The sequence below is a fragment of the Bidens hawaiensis genome, unplaced genomic scaffold (assembly GCF_021521415.1).
Source record: "Bidens hawaiensis isolate Kalapana, Puna unplaced genomic scaffold, B.hawaiensis_p1.1 tig00010383_1, whole genome shotgun sequence".
Taxonomy (NCBI): domain Eukaryota; kingdom Viridiplantae; phylum Streptophyta; class Magnoliopsida; order Asterales; family Asteraceae; genus Bidens; species Bidens hawaiensis.
In genome coordinates, this window is record NW_027491788.1 from 26,909 (window position 1) to 49,348 (window position 22,440).

Genomic DNA, 22,440 nt, shown 5'->3' on the forward strand with positions numbered 1-22,440 from the left:
TTTTACTAACCAATCGAAAACAAGTTTGGTTGGTTTTGTAGATGTAGGGTATTTGTCTGACCCTCATACTGGCCGATCCCAAAAAGGATATTTATTCACACATGGAGGCACTGCAATTTCATGGTGTTCTGTGAAACAAACAATCACAGCCACTTCATCTAACCATGCAGAATTATTGGCAATCCATGAAGCTAGTCGAAAATGTGTTTGGTTGAGAAATATAATACAACACATTCGTGGATCTTGTGGTATTTTGTCTACAGACGAGGGACCGACAGTTTTACATGAAGACAACGCAGCATGCATTGCACAACTTAATGAAGGATATATCAAAGGAGACAGAACCAAACATATCTTGCCAAAGTTCTTTTTCACACATGATCTACAAAAGAATGGAGTTATTATCATTCAATAGATTCGCTCTAGCGAAAATTTGGCAGACTTGTTTACTAAATCACTTCCGACTTCAACATTCAAAAATTAGTTCACGGGATTGAGATGCGTCGACTCAAGGAGCTAAAATCATCAGGGGGGAATAATAAGCGCTGCACTCTTTTTTCCTTAGCTATGGTTTTATCCCACTAGGTTTTCCTAACAAGGTTTTTAATGAGGCAGCATCAACAAGCGTATTTCATCTCGTGGATCGTCAAAGGGGAATGTTATGAATTATCATTATTAGAGTGACTCTCCACATGCATGACTCTCCATGTGCTTAACTCCCTTTTATATGTTAATTATGTGTTTATTGTGATGAGCCTATAAATACAAGCTTGTACTCCATATTGAAGTAATAATAACAGAATTCATTCCCCAATCCTCTCTATATTGCTAATAGGTTTTAGTTGTTTCACAACGTAATTAAGTTTATCTACATTTTCTAATTATTTACGTATAACAAATTAAAAGGTTCTACCATTAAGACCAGTGGGTATGGCCACTGATTCATCCATTTGGTGTTGATGCGGCTATTGTGGCCAACGGCAAACACCGCCCTCTATATCAGGGAAAACTCTGATAAAATTTGTGAGGAATATCCACTTATTTATTCATCGAGCAAAATCCCAACCCTTGCCAATTTAATATACTTTTTGATATACTAATATTATTATCATGTTTGAAAATGAAGGGAAGGAAATTGGGGAGTATTTCCTTGATATTGCAGAAGTGGAAGAAAGTGAAATTAAGTTGTATGTGATGTGACGCTAACATGATACAATAAGAAAATTATTGAATTAGGAAGCACACCTTGTAGTCTTAAAGAACTATATCTACCATCCAAATTTGTTTTCTCATCTGATTGTGAGAAGGGAAAATGCGAAAACTCCAATAAATCTGCGGTTTGAAGGATTCGAGAGTTACTCACAAAATTTCAATATGTAATATGTATGAGCTTGTTGGATGTGACCAACCATATAGTCATATACTGATATACATGTTGCTAATGCTCAGTTATTTGAATCATTAATTATTATTATTATTAATTTTTTTAGAGTTACCCACAAAATATCAAACTATTCAATCCAATTAACTGCAAGAATTTTCACCCCTGCCCATTTTAGGGTTCGCCCCAGCTTCTTCACAAATTATTCTTCTCCTTCGATGATTTTTGTTGCTAATCGACGTGAAACTTTTTTGTGAAAGTTAGGTTGAGTAATTTTTATTCGGTATCCACGAGCAAATTCAAATAGAATATGTCATTGTTCCATTAGCGAATGTTTGACTAGTGATCATAGGAGGCCATGGTCTTTACGATAGTTTAAGTAGTCATGCAATTCAAACCAGAGGCGAATTTATAGCCCGGGGTGCCACCCACGTCATTATTCGTCTAAGCTTCATTCAGAGGTAGGTCACAACAGAGCCCAGTTGGACCCGCAAGACTCACCTCAAAGAGGGACGTCTGCGCAGTTGAACCCGCAAGACTCACCTTCAACAGGGACGTCTGCGCAAAGGCTAAACTCGCAACCCCTTGAAGAGGGACGTCTGCGCAGAAACCAACTGGGCCCGCAGGACCCACCATGCTCAGAGACGTGACGTCCTTACGCGCAGTACGCAAGCTGTTCCAGCAGGAAAAGCCTCCCAATGGTGAAGTACTCCGCCTGTTCCCGCAGCTGCGGATACAAGCCATCAGGGAAGGCTACCCGCGCAGCAAGGCTACACGCACAAGGCACTTAACTCTTAAATAATTCAGTAATGTCACCTGAAGAAGGAGTGAGCAAGCCGGGAACACTCCCGCACAAAGCCGGGAAAACTTCCGCCCAAATAAGCCAGTTCGTACAATACTGGAGGATCTTTTGTACTGTACCTGACGAGGTATGGACAAAAGATCTGACCAAAGATACGACAGCTCACTGACAACAGTATGACGAGCAGCACGCTCTTGTACTGTATGTCACTATTAGCCGCTGCCTACTCACCAACCTGTCGGAGGATGTGCATAGCCTGCAGTTGGTGGAACAGGAATAGTACACAGCCGGCCTGGTCACTATCAGCCGCTGCCTACCCACCAACCACCAGCAGGGCATGTGCGTAGCCCACAGTTGGCAGAACAGGAACACTATTCAGCCAGCTGTACCTGCTTGGAAACCTACCTTCGGCTATAAATACTCCAACACCTTGGAATGGTATCATCTAATCTCATATCTCATATCTTGATATATTACCTGATATCTGCTCTAGTCATTCTCTTAATATACACTTATATTCAAGAGCAATCTAGTCTGATTCTCACGCCGGAGGGTGGTCACAAGGAGGTACCCCTCCCCCCTTCTCAGTGACGAGCTCACGGTGTCTGTTTTGCAGGTTATCAGAAGAACCATCTTCGCCGGATCTAACCCCTCGTGGGAAACATCTATTTAACCCCTAGATTATCCGTAATCTGCCTGGGGTCGATTAGTGTTTCTTCATTGGCGCCATCCGTGCATAAAAGCTAGAACTAATTTATTCAGTTTTTTCAAAACCTCCGAAAAGATGGTTAAGGTTACTCCGTTGCCAAAGCCAGCGAATGACCAAGAAACCCCGGTAACCACAACCCCAGCTACTGGGGGGAACACCGTCGAATACACACATTTTACGAACACTACCCCGGTTACCCAAGCCGGGGCAAGTGCAGTAAATTTTACGAACACTACCCCGGTTACCCGAGCCGGGGCAAGTGCAGTAAACAATCCTCCCCTGGGATTCATTGATACCCATGTGGAAAGACAACAGACAAGGCCCCCCCCCCCCCCCGCCAAACACTTGAACAAGTTAAAGCATGGGCGGAAAAACGTCAAAGGGAATTCCAAGCTGAGTTGGATGAACGCTTGCGTTCACCCCAACAGGCTGACGAATTCGGAAGCACTCAACAGCTCAACATGAGCAATGACTGCGAGTACTTGGACGATGATTCGGAGGAATCCGACACCGACGCAAACCCTCGCCATAGGGCGAAAGGGAAGCGTAAGGAAACGGACTTCCAACCGAGAAGGAATTTTGGAGAAACCTTCAAACCAAAAAACGCGGGTGGAAACCAACGTGACTTCTCTAAAACCTTCAGACCAACCGCTGCAAATGCGGGAACCTCCAAGTTTGCAAGGGACATTGCGGAATCAATCGCCCCAAGAAGTGCCAAACATATGTCAAACATCGGCACCTATGATGGTATATCTGACCCAGACGATCATTTGAACAGATTCATAGCGGGGGCAACCGTCAGCAACTGGACGGAACCCACGTGGTGTTATATGTTCCAGATGACGTTGGTTGGAGCAGCCAGAGCATGGTTCAACCGTCTACAGGTCCACCACATCTACGATTGGGCAGACTTCCAACAGAAGTTTAGCCAACACTTCAGCCAACAAAGAAAGTATACCGAAGAGCAATGGACAATCCTCAATTGCATTCCAGAGGAAGATGAATCTTTGCTAGACTTCATCACTCGCTTCAACTCAAAGAAGCTAAGTCTGGGTAATATTAGCGAAGATCTTGTTCGCGCTGCTTTCATCCAGGGCACAAAAGACCCAGAGCTCATCCGCACCTTAACGGGTAAAGATGGCATGCCATCCACATGGGATGCCATCATGACAGCAGCTAAACGCTTCGCGGAAACGGAAAAGCAACTGGGTAGAGATCTTCCCCAAAGCACAAACCTCTACACCCAGAAAACAAGAGAAAACAATGTCCTTACCGCCCAACTAAACAAAAAGAGGAAGCTAGGCATTTGGCAGTCAAGGGTAAACTTTGACACCTCATCCGGCTCGCACCCTCGGTTAGGCGGAAAGGATAACATGACGTCGTCAAACCGGAACTCCAGATGGACGCCACTCACCAAAAGCGTCACTGAGATATTCAACACCGAGAGACTCCCATGGCCAAAGGCTCCAATAATCCGAGAGCGTCACAACGCTGATCAGAGCAAATTCTGTGACTTCCACAGGACAAGAGGCCACAACACCGAGGAATGCGTAGACTTGAAGGACATCGTCGAAGCATTTGTCAGAGATGGGACGCTCACGCACCTCGTGGCGTAATGAACGCTGAGCAGGCTAATGCGTGTAGAACCCCAGTTGGGGAAACACGAATAAAACTGCAGCTTCAATGTCGGAGACTACATACTGAGTAAACAACGAGATTCCGAACCAAGTGCATATCGGCTCGAAAGGCTCGATGACACTCCCAACAACATGGAAGTGAGCTCAATTACACAGTCTGCATGTAGATCAATTCAAACTTGTAAAAGAAAAGGCCCAGAGCCACTTCTAATGGAAATGATTCTCCTTATCACATTGACGCTGATGGTCTTACATTTATACTTAATGAACTTTCCACATTGATATGCCGGTCTTCACCGCATACATAAGTGGGGAAGTAAGTCGTTGCGTGTGGAAGGCGGCAAAACCCGTATAAACACAAAAAACGGCCAACCTTCACGCAGGTCAGTTATAGGTAAAGTTGGGTCATCCCACTAAATGAAAGTGACGGTCTTACCCGCACAAATCATGATAGAGGAAACCGAACTAACCTATTGACAACCGCGCATCGAACGGTTAATTTATTCAAAACGCTGATGCCGGTTTTCACCGCATGTGTAAAGAAATCGTTGCGTGCGGACGGCGGCAAAACCCGCGTAAACACAATAAACGGAAAACCTTCACGCAGGTCAGTTATAGGTAAAGTTTGGTGATCCCACTAAATGAAAGTGCCGGTCCTAACCGCACAAATCATGATAGAGGAAACCGAACTAACCTATTGACAACTGCGCGTCGAATGGTTAACTTATTCTAAACAGTTAGAAAATTTCTAACGAAAAGATGAGGAAAACCTCCACGCAGGTGAGATATAGGTAAAGTTTAGCCATCCTACTAAGTGCAAGTGACGGTCTTACCCGCACAATCACAAAGGAGGAAGCAAAACTTCAACCTATTATCTACCACGTTCAAAGGTTAACTTATTCTAAACACTTAGAAAATTTCTAAGGAGAAGATGAGGAAAACCTCCACGCAGGTCAGATATAGGTAAAGTTTAGCCATCCTACTAAGTTCACGTGAAGGTCTTACCCGCACAATCACGAAGGAGGAAGCAAAACTTCAACCTATTATCTACCACGTTCAAAGGTTAACTTATTCTGAACACTTGGAAAGTTGCTAATTTAAACTAAAGTATGCATGAGCAAGTCATATAACGTTTATAAAGCAAGTCATCCACTGAAAGTAGCGGTCCTACCCGCACAAAGATTTGTATTCCATAATAATTCAAGTATTACAAGAATGGCCGGGTAACTACCCGCCTACAAGAATATAAATCTATACAATGTAAACATATCCTAACAGTGGGAAGGGATCTAAAGGTTCAAGCTTCAGGACCACTCCCTCCAAACCCACTTGTACCCGCACCATCAGTTGGCTGTGGCGGTTCAAGGAAGGTCTTAAGAATGGTTAGCCCATCATCAGCAGCAGCAACTTCGTTCACCTTCTCCACCACCGGATGCGGGAAGGCGGCATACTGGTTCACTGCTTGGTCATATACAGCTTCAGTATCCACATCATATAAAGGGAAGTTGGAAGGCGGGATGCCTTTCTCAACGAACCCTAGACCAAGCAGGAAGCCGGCCTTTTCCCTATCCTCATGAGAAGCGTTGAGGGCTGCGCTCATGGCATCGTCATATGATGTGTCCGTGAAGACTCGATGCACAACCTACAAGAAAAAATACAAGTATCAAAACCTTTTCTATGTACAAAGAAAAGCGTAAAGATATTATGAAATTGCGCATACCTGAGACAACGCTTCTCGAAGAAGCCATTCTTTGGCAACCAGAGCCTCCTGGAGGGCAGCTTGAGCTTGGTTACGGGCGCGTTCGGCTTCACTTTTGTTAAGGTTGGCGAGCAACACTTCCTTAGCAGCAGCCTATTCAACGCCCTTTAGCTTCCGCTCAGTGTGGTCAAGCACGCCCCTCTGGTCCACGATCTCCTGGAGCTTCTTGGCGTCTTCCATAGCCAAGGCATCATGAGCCTGCTGGAGCCTCTCTAGCTTGGCTTTAAGCTCCTCATTCTCAATGCGTAGAGGCTCGGCAACAGCTTCAGCCTTGGTGGCCCTCTCAGTTGCGTTCCGTGCAGTTTCCTTAGCCAGCCGAAGCTGTTCGTTAACAGCTTGGGCAGCCTTGGAACGGGCCTCGAGCCGGGCCTGAACTTCAACCTCGAGGGCCTTGAAGGCCTTCTCCTTTTCCGCAGCCACTGCGGCAAGCCTCTTGTTCTCCTCCCGAATGGCCCGCGCCTGAGCCACTTCCAGGCTACGCGCCGTCTTTAACTTGTCGTTTTCACGACAAAGTAACTCGACGCGCGGCTGCATCCGGGCAAGGAGAATCCGCAGTTCATTCGACAGCCTACCCTCCTAGTAGCTGGACATGGCTTCCCCCAGCGCACCAGCGGGGGCGGCGTGGCGCGCCCACTCGACGCATTCCACAGGCGTCCGAAGGGTTGTTCCTCGGCGGCTGTTCCATCGTGGAACATACACTTCATTGGAATCTGACACTGCAAAAGCAAAAAGCAGTTAGGAAAAGATGATAACAAAAAAATATATATATATAATAAAAGGCCAAAATAACCCTACGCACCTGTAGGGTCGACGACAGGCCTGTAGCCGCCAAACCCATCACCCGAACCCAACGGATATCCATCCAAGAGGTCAGGCAGATGGGAAGGAGGCAGAGATTGGCTTGACGCCCCAACCCCGGACATACCTGAAGGACCGGCCGTAGTCGCCGGCGCCGGAGGAGACATAGCGGAGGCCGCCGTGGTAGAAACCAACGGAGGTGAACTCACCGGAGGTGAACTCACAACCGCGGCCGCGGCTGTGGAAGAATCCACAGGAACACTCACCGCCGGCTCAGTGAAGGAATCAGTGAATATGGCACTGACAGCCGGCGGGGACGTCGTCACAGTTGGAACAGTTGGCTCAACCGGGTGAGCAACTGAACCAACAACTGAAGCAGGCGCAGTCGCCTGGGTCATCGCCTCAGGTAGGTTGACCAAACCTACCGTCATGGGTCCGGAGGTGCTCCTCCCCGCTCCGCCCTGGAATGCCGTAGCATCCCGCCTGCATGAAAAGATATATTAGTATAATGGCGGAAAGATATGAAGTAAAAAGTAAAGGAAGTTTGTACTTACGAGTCCTCTTGAGCTTGAAGGTACGAACAGGCGGGGACGAACCCGATGGAACCGGCCTCTTTACGCCGGTCACCGTCGCTGTACTAGTCTGCCCGGAGGTGACAGTCGTCTCAACCTCCGGAGCAATAGTCTTATCACCACCAGGGTTCCCCGCCACCTCCTCGCTTTCGGTCTCCGAGTCAGACCGATTCACCGGATCGGCAGTGGAGGCAACCTTCGCCTTCCCCTTCCCGTCGGCAGTCTTCTTCTTCCTCGCCAAGAATGGACCATCTGCGGATTCCTCATCAGAAGATGACAAAATTAGAGGAATTCCCGCAGAGGTTTGAGCATTGAGAGGGCGAGGGTCAAAAAGTTCTTTACCTGGCAGCCTGGCGCTCAGGATCTCGTGGCCTGGCGGGTAGACCTCCACGAACCGATCCGCCGTTTGCTCAAGGATGGGCAACTCGTTCTCATCTAGAGCACGAGTACCCATCCGAGCGGGACCATCACTTTCCCGCGGCTGCAGGAGAGACTGCAAGTCGTTTCCCTCTGTAAACAAAAAGAAAAAAACGGTTAGAACAAAAACCCTAAATTAACGGATAATATGAAGCATACCGTAAGGGACAGAGTTCAAACCGTATTCAAGGACGATGGAATCTGTGACGCCTCCTTCCACACTCGGCTCATCCCGAGCATCACCATCCCGGACTCCGCAAAGCGGTAAACCGGAGACTGGATCCGGGAAACCTTGGAGAACCATTCCGCCTCCTGGTAGTTGGAGGCGTGAAGGTTCGGGAGAGCTCTCCCGTTCTTGAACGTCATCGCTATGGGGATGACGCGAGCGGAGATATAGAAGAACTCCCGCTTCCAAGATCGAAGACTGCGCTCGGTAGCGCAGATCTTCAAACCCTTGATCCGATTGACCAAGGTATACCACCCCTGGATGCACCTCCAGGAATAAAAGGTCATCAGGCGGTCAACATCCGATTAGTGTTTCTTCACTTCACCACTTATTCGAACATTCTCTCTAAGGCGGATTTTTCACAGTCTTGCAATTCGATCAATGAATATACATACACACAAAAAAAAAGAAAAAAAAATCTAGATGTTATTAATCCTGTTGTCCTTTGACAATAATGATAAGACTAGTACATAAAGATATGATTAGGATCAAGTACTCTTCTGGATAAGTGGATAAGGTACTTGTTTGCTGCCATTTATTTCCTTCTTGTTGCTTTAAAAACAAATTAAGACGAATATATAACTATTAAATCATTTTTCTGTTAAAATAAGTTTAATAAACTATAAACATTATTCGTTCTTTTTGATTTTAATAATACAAGGTGGTGACGTCTTCATGAAATTAGTGTCTTAATCAACACTACTTGATTATTGCTCCAACTTATTAAATTATTATAAAAGCTTTATCGAATATTTTTCAAATCTTTTTTATTTCATCTAGCAGATGGCTTTTCAAATCTTTTTTATTTAATTAAGTTACTATTCTATGTCTTGTGTTGAATAAAATTACACATTTTTTCCTTTTTAAGTATTATTAGAATATTAGTTGTGTTTGTCATACTGTAAGTGTTTTACAATAAACCAAACTACGTTCGAACTAAAACTAAGATGACTAATTATTGATGTTGCGAAAACTATAAATGTAATGAGTTGAAAGTTGTCCAAACTTTTAAACCTGCTTACTACATTTAGTGTCTGCTTTAGATATTATGTTTTGATCGATTGTTTTGTGAATACCATTGTACTTTTATACATTTTTTTTTATTTGATTGTTTCGTAAACACTGTTGTACTTTTAAAGTTCATTGTATCAACTGTATTTGGGTATGGATCCGAGTAGTGTGTTTAATTGACCATTCTTATTTGTTGTCGTCTTATTGGCTCTTCTTAGATTGTTTCTTTTAACACCACCTATTTAGAATTTATTTTAATAAGTTTACGTCCTTTTATTATTAAGCTTGTTCTTATATTGTCTCTTTTAACAACACCTATTTAGAGTTTATTTTCATAAGGTTTTCGCCCTTTTATTATTGAGGTTTGAAACTTTCCAATACTTTTGTCTGTTTTTATGAGACAGGATCGTGTCTTACTGAGACAGGATCATATGTCTTTCTGAGACGGGATTATCTGCTGCCTTGCTTGACGCTCCAGGATCATGTGTCTTTCTGAGACGGGATTATCTGCTGCTCTACTTGACGCTCCAGAGACGGGATTATCTGCGGCCGTACTTGACGCTCCAGGCTATATTAGACTTATAGTTTCTTGATGTGTTTTAGCATAATTTTTAACATTATATATTCCTTATATTTTTGTTACTTATCAAATCCTCCAATTATGCTTAGGCAAAGTCATCCCAACTGAACCATTATATATCACTTCAAGTCATGAAAGCCATTTTGTTCACAATCACAATCACAATCACAATCACAATCAGTCCTAACAAACTTCAAATCCCCAAGAATCAGATAACCATCAGATAACCTGTACAACAACAGACAAAATTAGTATATCACCAAAAATTAAATCCAAAAAAAAAAAAGTTATCCTAACCCAATAACACATACTAACGAAAACTAACGCCGTTAACAAAAAACCATCAACAACAAAGAATGCATACTAACAGAAAATTAACGCTGTTGACTGAAAACGTTAAACCGCTACTCATAATTGACGGAAATGAATAACGAACGTAACTGAAATCGATTGAAGAACGATTAAACATGATGAATGAAAGAATTTGATTGGCGAGTTATTAATATTAATTAAATCAGTTTTAGTTTAAAAATCAACCGATGATATTCATATATTAATTGTCATATCTATACTTATACACACACAAAGGAGTCTTAACATCCACATCCAGATCATGTTTCCATTCTGTCACCGGAATTTTAGTTAAAATACCATCCGTCATCATCGACATTCAAAACTCATACATCAGCTTTACTCATCACCGACAACCGACTCGGCCTCGGCTGAAACGCCGTTCGCCTTCGCTGCTGATGAGACGAAGGCCGAATCAACGCCGATAACGCCCGTTTAACCAGATCACCACCTTCTACTGTCCCTATCCGCACCAGGGAGTTCGTCATAGCCGACCGCCTCGCGTTGAGCCGGTTCGGAGGATACAACACCGTGTTGTGACTGTTGTTACTAGCGAGTATGTTCTTATGCAAGTTGCATCTGAACGAGCCTGGATGTGTAGTGGGCGAGCACATGCACATCCGTGTTGATCTATTAGTTGGTACCTGTTTATTATTTGACTGTTGAGTGTTTCTGGTGATTGTACGGTTTAGGTACGGTGATGGTGGCGAACCGTACAGGTTAACTCGTGTAGGGGACGCAGACCGGTTGTTTAAAACCGAAGAATTTGAATTTGGAGAGGTGTAGAATGTTCGGGTAGGCGAGTGGGATCGGAGGACTGATCCGGAGGTTCTTCGGGTCGGGTTCGCCATTGATTTACAGTGAAGGAATTAGGGTTTTCAAAATAGAGAAGATTGATTATTAATTTTTGAAGAGGGAGTTTGGGTTTCTAAATTGCCAAATTGGCAAGCATGGCTTGACTCAAGGGGTGTACTTAAAGGAAAAGGAAATTGGATTTATTTTTTATTTTTTAAATTATGATTTTTAAGTTTAGTGGAGTTATTATTATTATTTGTGTTTATTGGATTGAGGGGATGTTTCTAGGATGGAGAAAAACGACAAGAAAAGGAGTCGTTTTGGGAAGGGATGGATGAGCCACGTACATAGTAGTTACTCAGTGGAGCACGTATCAGCACACTTTACGATGTGAGGTACGTTTAGAGTGAAAGTGGAAATAATTAGGCGGGTAAATAAAGGCTAGCTTCGATGGGTTCTTTGGAGATGAGTCTCAGAAGGTCCTTAGGATGTTATTAGCATTGGTAGGGTGTTGGCTTTAGGTGAAATGTTTTTACATAAATATATATGTTTGTCTCGATTCTTATGAAAAGTTGGGCTCAAGGTAAAGTCAGATATACAATCATAGAAGAGTGTAAAAATATTTATTGGGTTAGTCTAAGCTTAGTCAAGTCTGTGCGGTGTACGAGGCTAGAGCTTAATTTGAGTTTGATTTGTTAGAGTTTGACTATGACTCGTTGCAAACTTTTTCTTTTATTTATTTTTTTTTTAACATTTAAGCTCGGCTTGTGAATCGTTTTTAAGCTCAGACTAAAGAAATTTTATTTGAGGCTCAAAAAATCTCGGCTCATTTTGAACTTTTTATCAATCTGATTTCAAGTAGCTCTCATCGTTTGCACCCTAGAATTAATGTAGCGTAAGATCATCACATTCTGCTCGGCTTTGAACATTTTGTTAGACTGAGTATTGGATTTGGATGGACTTTTGTTTGTGTGTAAAAACATGTTTTGAGATTTTTATTGCGATTTTTGAGCCATGTAATTATTCTTGTATTACAACACGCCTAGTGGCATTTGCATTGCGAAGAACTTGACGTGCTCGGGCGGCAGCTCAAGCAAGGAGATCTGCATAATGCCGCTTCGCTATGAGCCGCCATTAGTATTTTTGACTCATGGTTCATAGAAGTGTGTTTTATTCAAGTTACATCAATTGCAAGAGTTAATTGTGTATTTAACATACATTAATTTTGAGACTTAACTCTGCCTATTCCTAATGAGTTCCGAGTCTCTTGAAGTTCTCGACCTCGGCTATATATGCAAGGATGGTGTTCCTTGTGAATGTACATAGAAATAATTCATGCAAACACACATAGGCTCCAGCTTTCTCGATTTTGTACACCCTCGTTGTAGGTACTCTTTCGGGGTACTAGGCTAACCCGACGATGCTTCTGTTTTGGTTGTTGTACCCTAGGAGACAATTAGGTTCACCTAAGCGGTCCGAAATCCTTTTTAAGAGACCTTCATTAAACGGAAATACTCTGTCTTCTAGTTTGCTAGTTTGTTTACTTTTTATGTTCTATAATTTGCTTCATGTATTGTATTTGCATGATGTTTGTTACCCAACATTATAATTCTCTGACTGGATAGTAAAATTTTAATGTATTTTGTTTTATTTTATAAACGGTTGCCCTGCACATTGAATAAAGTCATCTATATACAATCCATGGAAGTCAATACACGACTATAACTTCATGTATTGTGTGACTTAACATAATTAATCTATCACATAATTAAAGAATGCATTAGGGATCCGATAAAAAAATTTGACAATTTCAAGAGTTTCTGTATCTGACTGCTATATTAAATCAATACATAGTTTTTATGTGGTATTTAACTAAGCAATCTATATAGAATTCCAGCTCAATAATTTTTAAAATTATAATTTACACCTAATAAGCTATTTAATTTTAATAATATTACCATTTATGTAATTACTAAAAAAATTAAAAATATAACTTTAAATGTTGTATTAAATGAGTTTTTATATATTTATGAATTATAAAATTTTATTTATTATTATTTATATCTTATAAATCCATAAGATATACTATTATGTCTATTATTAAATTTAATTTTTTTTAATAATTTTTTAACCACCTATGTATTACACGGTATGTTAGGCTAAGGGTAGTGGGGCTTGATCCAAGCCCAAGTGATCCAATATATTTATGACACGTAGGCGGTGACGTGGCACATGATCAAGCCCCAGAGGGTGTAGTGATCCAGGTGATCCGGGGCTTGATTAAATTTTTTTTAAATAATTTAAAACATTACATTAATAATAATATAAAACATTACATTAATAATAATTTAAAATATTACTAGTCTAATACAAAATTATCGGGTCTTCTATCCCACAAATGCTCAACCAACTCATGCCGAAGGTTGTCGCGTATCTCACGGCTCTTGATGATATTTAAGTTGCCGAGTCGTTGTTCATTGGTGATCTTCGATTCCTGTCTTGGAATATCACCTTGGTAGTTTTGACAAATAGCGTGACCCTCATCTTCTAGTATCATGTTATGTAGGATTACACACGTGTAGACGACTTCCGTTATCTTCTCCCTTGTCCAAAATTTTATTGGATTCGCCAATATTGCCTATTTTCTTTAAGACTCCAAACGCCCTTTCAATATCTTTTCTGGCCGATTCTTGTCTCTTCGTGAAGTACTTTCGTTTGTCAGAAAGTGGAGACGCATAAGCTTGAACTAGTGTCCCCCATTCGCTGTAAATACCATCAACGAGGTAGTACCCGTACTTGAAGTGTTCTCCATTTGCAAAAAAAGCCTGAGGAGGTTCAACCCCATCGATAAGGTCATCGAATATTGGTGATTGATCGATAACATTTAGGTCATTATTTGACCCGACAACCCCAAAGAACGCATGCCAAAACCAAAGATCCTGTGACGCCACCGCCTCAAGTACAATAGTAGGGCCGGGGTGATCACCCCGGTGAAATTGACCTCGCCAAGCAGTAGGATATCATACATTGTTGACGTAGGATATGGCGTAGGATTCCACCGTATATGGCGTAGGATATCATACGGTGGAATTGACCTCGCCAAGCAGTGAAAGGCGTAGGATATGACCAACAATGATATCCCACGCCATATACGTATATGTAGCCCATGCCTTTCACCGTATGATATGACCAAGCAGTAGGATATCCTACTGTTACATATCATACGCCACCGCCTCATATATGTGGCCCATGCCAAGCGGTGGAATTGACGCTAGAGGTGATCACCTCGGTGGAATTGACCTCGCCATTCCTTTCACCGTGCACCTCGTATATGCGTTGGATATCATACATTGTTGGTTTACGTAAGTATCTCCGCTTGTATAGCGATATGACCCATAAATATAATTATTTAAAATTATATAAATAAATGTAAATAATAAAATTTTAAATAAAACTATATACCTTTACAAAAGTGGTTAAGCGAATCGCGTCTGGTCTTTTTAGCCATTTGTAGATACTCGTCCAACATGTCCGAGCCAACACCATACGCTAGTTGCCGAAGAGCGGCGGTAATTTTTTGAGTAGGCGTGAACCTGGGATGACCTCTAGCGTCATCCCTTTGTTGAAAATACTCAAAGTGCTCCGGCAAGTCATTTGCTAGACGCATGAATAATCGTCTAATCATTCGAAAACGAATTTTAAAACTTTCCTCACCATATGCGGGATCAGGGCTAAAATAGTGACGTATCAAAGTTTCATTAGCAGTCTTTCGATCACGAAGACGTGGTTGCTGGAATAATGGGGCTCGAGGGCGTTTTTGATCAATCAAAAAATTTATCGTCGTTTGAACCGTTTGACAAATGAGTTCATTATTCGGAAGACGAAGACGATGAAGACGATGTCATTTATAAAAATGGAGAGAAATATAGTTTTGGTAGAGGAAAAGTATGGTTTTTTAAGAGAATAAGAGAGAATGGGGTGAGTTTTAATTAAAATGGAGTGTGTGGATTGGTATTTAATAGGTTAAACAAAAAAAAACTTATTTTCAAAAAACCACCAAAGACTATATTTCCCACGTGGACTGCCCCGCGCCCCCATCTGCGCCAAGGTGGTAGCGGTATTCGCGAGCCAGGTGGCCGCGCCTGGCCCTCTGCGCCCCACTACCCTTAGCCTTAGTAACTTATAAATTCATTTGAGTGGATCATGATGGATTGATGGTTGACTTTTACCTTAATTTTATGCCGTTGTGAACAATGCATGCATTATTAATAATTTATAAAGATTGGAACAATTATCAATCACTTGAATTTGAGGTAAGCATAGTACTAAGTTTGCCTACATATTTTGAATTCTTTACTTTCGCTGTGGACCACAATCAGCCACTTGAAGTCATGAAGATATGGATAAGAAAATGAAATGTGTGTGGGAGCCATATGGTGTCCCTTTTTTATTATTCTAGTTCAAATGTTATTTTATCTCTTTATCTTCATGTATTTTGAAAATATCATATTTATTAGGTAACACTTCATAATATCCAATTAAGACACGCAAACTCCTAGCAACAAAATAAAAGTTGACTGTTACTAGTTACATTAATGGTGTCATTTGTTAAAACTTAAAACTCATTTTTGTCTTCATTAAAACTAATAAATAAATTAGGGGTGACAAATGTGACGCATTAGGTTGAATGATTGTAATAAAATATATATAATAGGTCAGAATATATCAAACTTAAACAAGAAAATGATTGAAACATGTCAAAATTGGTTGATATTTCTTGAGTTTTTTTTAATGGAACGAGAAAACGGAGAAAGCTTTTTAGTTTTTTTTAATTTTTGATTTATATTTCAAGTGATGATTTTATTTTTTTGAATTTTTTGATGAAGGGTTTTGAAATGGGTCAAAATGGGTTAAGATTTCAGAAACCTCTCATTAAAAAAAATTCAAAAACAATAATTAAATAATCATAACTCGAAATATAAATAAAAAAATTAAAAAAACTAAAAAGTTTCCGCTGTTTTTCTCGTTCCATTAAAAAAAACCTCAAGAAATGTCAACCCCGTTTTGACCCGTTTCAATCATTTTCTTTTTTTAGTTTGATCCATTCTGACTCATTATATACATTTTATTACAACTAATTCAACCCAATTTGTCACATTTATTACCCCTACATGAAATATATTGTATTTATACAAATTAATATACTTTAGTAGACCAGTTCTAGATAGTTTATATTCGCCACAAATCATTCGCATGACCTGCTTCTTAAACATTTCTTTTAGAGGTGGACATAAGACCCGGTTTTGAACCCAACCCAGAATCTGATATGTGGTTATGAACTAGGTTTCTGCTTCTTAGAGAAGCTATATCCAGACCCAAAACTGACACGGAGCCGCTAGAACCGGCTCCACCTCTACTCGGTCAAAACTCAATTCCTACCTGACCCGGTTCTTGACTTTTGTTAATCATAACCGGAACCGGTTTATAAAAAACCTAGTTTTTCCTACTTACATAACTAGGGACAGTTGTATGTAGAGGTGACCCAACCAAGTGTGCCCGATCTGGAACCGGTTCCTACCCATAACCGATCAAATACCCGACTATACTCAGAACCGATTCCTACCTGACTGGTTTTAACTTATGTTGACCATACCAAAAACCAGTTCTAACCTGGTTCCGGTTCATACAAAATACCCGCCCCTGGTTTCTACACCTCTAGTTGTATGGATTAGATAACCCAAGTGGGCCCGATTTACAGGAGCCCACATGACGGTGAAAGTGACAACATTGAACCAGATTGCGGGCCCAAGCTTTATTGGTATATAGCTGTGATACAGTCATAGTTTTCTTATACCCTCATAGTTTAACCTTTTCGCATATTTGCCCCCTAATATCAAAATATCTTGACTTTGTTCCAGTTTTGGTTAGTGGGCCCCAAGATTAACATTGTACATCCACTTATAGTCTCCACTTAATCAACATTGTAATGATGATTACGTGCAAAGTTTATTATTAGGTATTTAGGTACAACTAAGAATGTATGTGTACATCATAATTACTTTGACCCAAGGCCCCATTTAGTGGACTCTAGCCCAAAAGCAGATTTGAGTCATATGACCCTGACCACTTATCCTAGATGGCACCCATATCATAGTCAATACTTGTTCACCCGGTTGTAAAGTTTACTAGAAGAGTAAGCGACACGATGACACGTAAGACTTCATCTTTTTTAGACCTTACGATACACCTTACAGTTTACAATATACCCTTTGAACAATCCACATAGTAGTGATGTTCATGAGCCCATTTAATGGTATTTTATGTGTCATAGATACGACGCACTAACTAGGACTTTTTTTCTTTTTCTTTTTATTTTTTTTTGCTTAGAGGGTTAAAATTTAAAGAAACAGTAAGGTTGTTGTCATGTAACTTTAAAGTCGGCAAGTTTGACTCATGAAAACAACCTCTTTTAAAAGTGTGGGGTCAGAATACATACATTATTCCTAAATCAGCTTGACACTCCCGTGACCCATACCTTACTCATGCAAAAGCCTTATGCATCGGTTTGTTTTCTTATATACTAGGATAGAGCCCGTGTGATACACAGGTGGTTAAAAAAATCAAACAAAAAAGTTAAATTTAATAATATACATGATACATATCTTATGGATTGATAAAATATAAATAATTTTCTAAAATACATAGATTAGTAAGAATAATTTGTATTAATATTCAGGGCCGTCTCCGAGAATTTAAATACCTCGGCCGAGCCAAAGTAAAAAGGCCCATAGCCTTAACGATTAACAAAATGTATAAGCTAATTTTTTTAAATGAGACTTAATGTTATAACAATAAACATAGAAAAATATATTGTTAAAATCAAATACCGTAATAACTAACAATTAACTAATGATTCGTGAAACTCTTCTAACATTGGAAAAAAATAGCTTGGTCCTTGGTGGCTAGCTTGGTCAACCGTGGAGGAGCCTGATGGTTAACAACGAACCAACAGTGGTGGTCAGCTGGGTTAGTCATTGTTCAACATTCGCGAAGAAGGAAGTAACCAAAAAGAATTTCAACAGACTGCTATTTCTTTTATTTTGTATCGGGTTTTTATTTAATTTTTTTAGTTTTTAGTTTTAGGTTGGGCCTAATAATTTAAACTTGATTAAATAGATTATGAATAAAAAAGAATTCTGGGCCGAATAATTATAAGATGGTAAAGAGCAATTCATATGTTATAGGTTATATATTTTTAAATGTATATATAAAAAATGTAAACAAATAAAAATTTGGCCTCTAAAAATTACGTGCCCCAATCGACGGTCCGACCGGCACCACCCTCCAGCCGGCTCTGTTTATATTTTAAAAGAAATCAAAATAGAAGATTGTGAATTTATACCAATTAGGAAAAGGAGAACACAAACATCAATTCATCATAGTTGAGTTGGTAAGCCACAAACATTTTAAAATAAAAGCAAGGTATTTAGTTCAATTCTCACCAATATATTTTTTATTTTATCATTTACGAAGAAGAAATTATAAAAATGAATACATGTATATTTGGCGGCCTGTACGAAAGGTCTAATTAGATGACACGTAAAAAGGTTGTCTTACTTTAATAAAATATAAGATAGATTTTAGAGCCAAAACAAAAAATTTTGCTAGGATTGCTCTAGACACATCAACAACAAATAACAAATATATTGAATCATGTTAAAAAAAAGTATTATATATATATATATATATATATATATTATATGCGCGTGTGTGTTTATATATAAAATATATCAAAATTTAGCAGCCTCTAGTAGTTGGGTCATGTGGATGAATATGTAAATGAGGCCATGAGGGTACCGAGTGAACTAAGTAAAGGTTTTTAAAGTTACAATTACGGTGTCATGTAGTCGGTTGCAAGCCTATTGTTGAAGACGAAGTGCCAAAAACGTTTCGTTATGAAATACGCATCTAACTATCTATAAATATCGGTTTTAAATATTGTATTATTTTGTTTTCCTTATCAAATGTTTTCCTTCTAGATTGTGACATTCTTCATTTCCGGTCCTCACGTGTACTTGCTTTTGTATTGTAAACCCGACTTGTTTTGGCTTTCGGATTATTGGATATTAATAAAACAATGAATTTTATGTTATAATCATGTTTCATACGTTTTGTTTCATTCCAAAGTCTTTAACGGTGTTTAAAACGCTTATTTTGTGCTTAAAATGACCTAAAACGACTTGCATGGACTAAAACTGCCAAAAAGGCAAAGTTTGGCCAAGAACCGTACCTCACGTGACGAGTAGGGCGGGTCTCAACCCTCTGCGCAGCAGAGGCCCTAGCTCGTTTCAGCAAAAGTCAAATTTTTTAACATTTTCGGTTCGTTTAAGCTCGTATAAGGCCCGAATGTAACATCTCGGATTTTCTAAACCCGTATTCGTTTACGTTTAACTCGACTGGAAACATTTTAGATCTTTGTTATTAATAAGAATCAAATGTTTATGAGTAATTAAGTTTCCATATGTTCACTTTAGACCCTTCATACTTTAAAAGATGTTCAATTCTTAATTTATGCATAAAAGATTTATTAATTATCAAATTCTCAAACCACAAGGACCAAAACTGTCAAAATATGAAACTCCACCTTAGGAGGCCGGAACATCACGTGGTGAGAAGCCTCTCCCCACCACGCGGCACTATGGGGTAACTGGTCAGATCGCTTAAGTTTATTTCCTTCCTAGTTCGTTTTTAGCATTTAATCGCTTATTTTAGGCATAAATCGAGTAAATTAAGGTCCAAGAAAGGGATATTAACCAAAATACAAGTCCATACTCTTAAATTATTGATCAAGCACGAAATCTCTGGTTTATTTCATAGATATTCTCATTAAAATCGTATTTTGTTACTTAAACGAGTAAATCTTCCAAATATGGTTCGTTATTGCTATGCCTATATAAACAACCCCTAATCTCCTGTCATAACACTTTACACAAACCCTAGAGGAGCCTTCTCAGCCATCCTACCTCTTATTATCATTAAATTCTTTGGTTTTTGCTTATTCGTTGAAGATACAATGCTTATTCGTTTGATTTTGCATGCGTATGGACCTTTGACTCATCATATCTCTTGATTCTTTCACTTCCGGGTAAGTTGTAAACTGTAAAATCATTCATATACATTCCCTAGTCAATAACCTTCAATCAATCTCGGTGGTTGAAGGGTGTTGACTGGTCAATCCGTCTAAAACTCATTTAAGGGCATAACAGTCAACAAGTTTGACTTTATGTTTTCTCATACTTCTGGTCGGATTCAATGTTCGATCCAGAAGACTTTTATTTCTCGTAATGAAATTTTAAGACTACTGCCCAAAACCCGACTTCCAACTCGCTGTTCGGATTCTGGTCAGTACCAGCTCGCTTAAATCTTAAAACAAAAATAACTTGAGTTTTAAACGTCCGTTTGGATTGATTCCAGCGGCCACGAGTTCTTTTTTAATTGTATTATCATATCTCACAGATTCCTATTCTAATCATTTATACATTTGACCTGTAGTGGACGACTCGCTTATTCCATAGCTTGTTTAATCGTATTTATTAATCGCTTATCATTGAGCTAAGGTGAGTTTGATCATTCCCCTTTTTATATACTGTTTTCAAACGTTTTGGGGACATATGCGTACTTATTCATACTTTCTATCATATATATATATATATATATATATATATATATATATATATATATATATATATATTAAACAATCGCAAACATGATCATTGTGTGTTGTATTAATTAAATGCTATTTGCTAATTGCTATTTGTTTAAGTGTGTTTGTATTCTATAAAGTCTTGGATTCTCATTAGTATGATCATATGACCGTCTTAGTAACCGGAGCCCGATTCGCTTGGCAAAGGTAAACCGACAATCTCAGTCATTGTAATCAATGTCCGATTCGCTTGGCAACGATTCATTGGCACACTATCAAGTCTGTGGTTGTTATTTGGTTATATACATGCTTTGTTATGATTTGATTGATTTACTATCACATGGTTGATCTGCGCATTTATCACTTATCATTTATCAATTATATATATATATATATATATATTATTTGTTGTGTCAAAATTGGTGATCATCTCACTCAGCATGTGTTGTTGACAAACTCCATTTTCTACGCATATGCAGGTTGCTTGAATTGAAGTATGGATATGTAGTCAAGACCATAGGTTATAATGAAGATGATCGTTAAATCATGTTTATAATCATTTATTTGAATTGTTTGTAACGTTTGTGTATATTTGAATTAAAATAATTAATTAGATATTGTCACTTTTATATTATGATAGTATCTTCGAGCTGTGAGCAATCGGATCACGCCCCGGCATTTCCGCCTTAGGTTGGGGTGTGACACCGAACTCGTGTTGTAACCATCCAAACAAACCAAGACTCAACCCATAATTATTCAAGAACCCTCCAAACATGTTTTTATCTCTAGTTATAATTTATTTAAATCAAAACTCCTTTTTAAACAAAGCATCAAAGTGTACCGGTTATCCATTGTATAAAACTTTTACCTAATCCTTCAAACCCTAATCTTTCCCCATAAATACCCAGCCATCTCAGCCATTTTTCCCTACACATTTTCATTCTTCTCTCTCAAATTATATGAACTTGCAAATTGTTCTAACTAGTTTTGCTTAAGTTCAACTTTAAAAGTCGATGGAACCGAATCTTGCATTTCGATCTGCTACGGGTATATGTTTTTGTTATTTTCAGTTGTTTTAAGTTAATTTATGTTAAGAAAACCATTTTCATCCTTGTTTAAGGTTTTTGGACCTTCAAACACGTATTTTTGCATTTTAGACTCGCTTTGGTCGTTTTCAGGAAGCTTACTCGCTTAATTTTTTGTTTGAGTTTAGATCTGAAAATTTTACATTACTTTAGTCCATGGTTTTGGACATGTGGTAACCATCCTCGATCTCATACCGAGTCAAGGACCGAACCAAAACCGAGCACTCGTTTAAGCACTTTAATTAACTTTTAAGCAACTATGTTGCATGAAAACATTCAGGATCTGAGTTTTACTTTATATTTTAGTTCTATTGTGTTGGACATGTGGTAACCATCCTCGGTCTCATACCGAGTCAAGGACCGAACCAAAACCGCTCGTTTAAGCACTTTACTTAACTTTTAAGCAACCATATTGCATCAAACACTTTAGACCTGAGTTTTTCTTCATATTTTAGTCATTATATAGTTGATATGGAAGTGTAGAACAAACTTTGGCTTGAACCCAAGTTTCGGGTAACAACCAACTAAAACCAAACACTTATTTTAACAAGTCAATTAATGTTCAAACCACCAAAAGTTCAACTTATTTTTTTGTTATTTTTTATTTTATATTA

At 39.4% G+C, this 22,440-nt stretch overlaps 2 protein-coding genes across 2 annotated transcripts; both read right to left on the reverse strand.

Moving 5' to 3' along the window:
• Window positions 1–10,569: 10,569 nt before the first annotated feature.
• On the reverse strand, window positions 10,570–11,094 carry LOC143534980 (uncharacterized). The gene has a single exon (XM_077029341.1). It carries the CDS (start codon window positions 11,092–11,094, stop codon window positions 10,570–10,572), a length of 525 nt encoding a protein of 174 aa, XP_076885456.1.
• A 2,502-nt stretch (window positions 11,095–13,596) lies between these two features.
• Window positions 13,597–14,705, reverse strand: LOC143534982 (uncharacterized). The gene is made up of 2 exons (XM_077029342.1): window positions 14,501–14,705; window positions 13,597–14,039 (listed from the first exon to the last, which is right to left on the reverse strand). The coding sequence occupies exons 1-2, from the start codon at window positions 14,703–14,705 to the stop codon at window positions 13,597–13,599; spliced, it is 648 nt and encodes a 215-aa protein (XP_076885457.1).
• Between the last annotated feature and the right edge of the window lie 7,735 nt (window positions 14,706–22,440).

Bases quoted from the DNA above. Each gene is read 5' to 3' on its own strand.
- LOC143534980 (XM_077029341.1), bottom strand. From the start codon at position 11,094: ATGGCGAACCCGACCCGAAGAACCTCCGGATCAGTCCTCCGATCCCAC.
- LOC143534982 (XM_077029342.1), bottom strand. From the start codon at position 14,705: ATGCGTCTAGCAAATGACTTGCCGGAGCACTTTGAGTATTTTCAACAA. The intron at 14,040-14,500 runs GTATATAGTTTT...CTGCTTGGCGAG, and splicing joins GCTTAACCACTTTTGTAAAG to GTCAATTTCACCGGGGTGAT.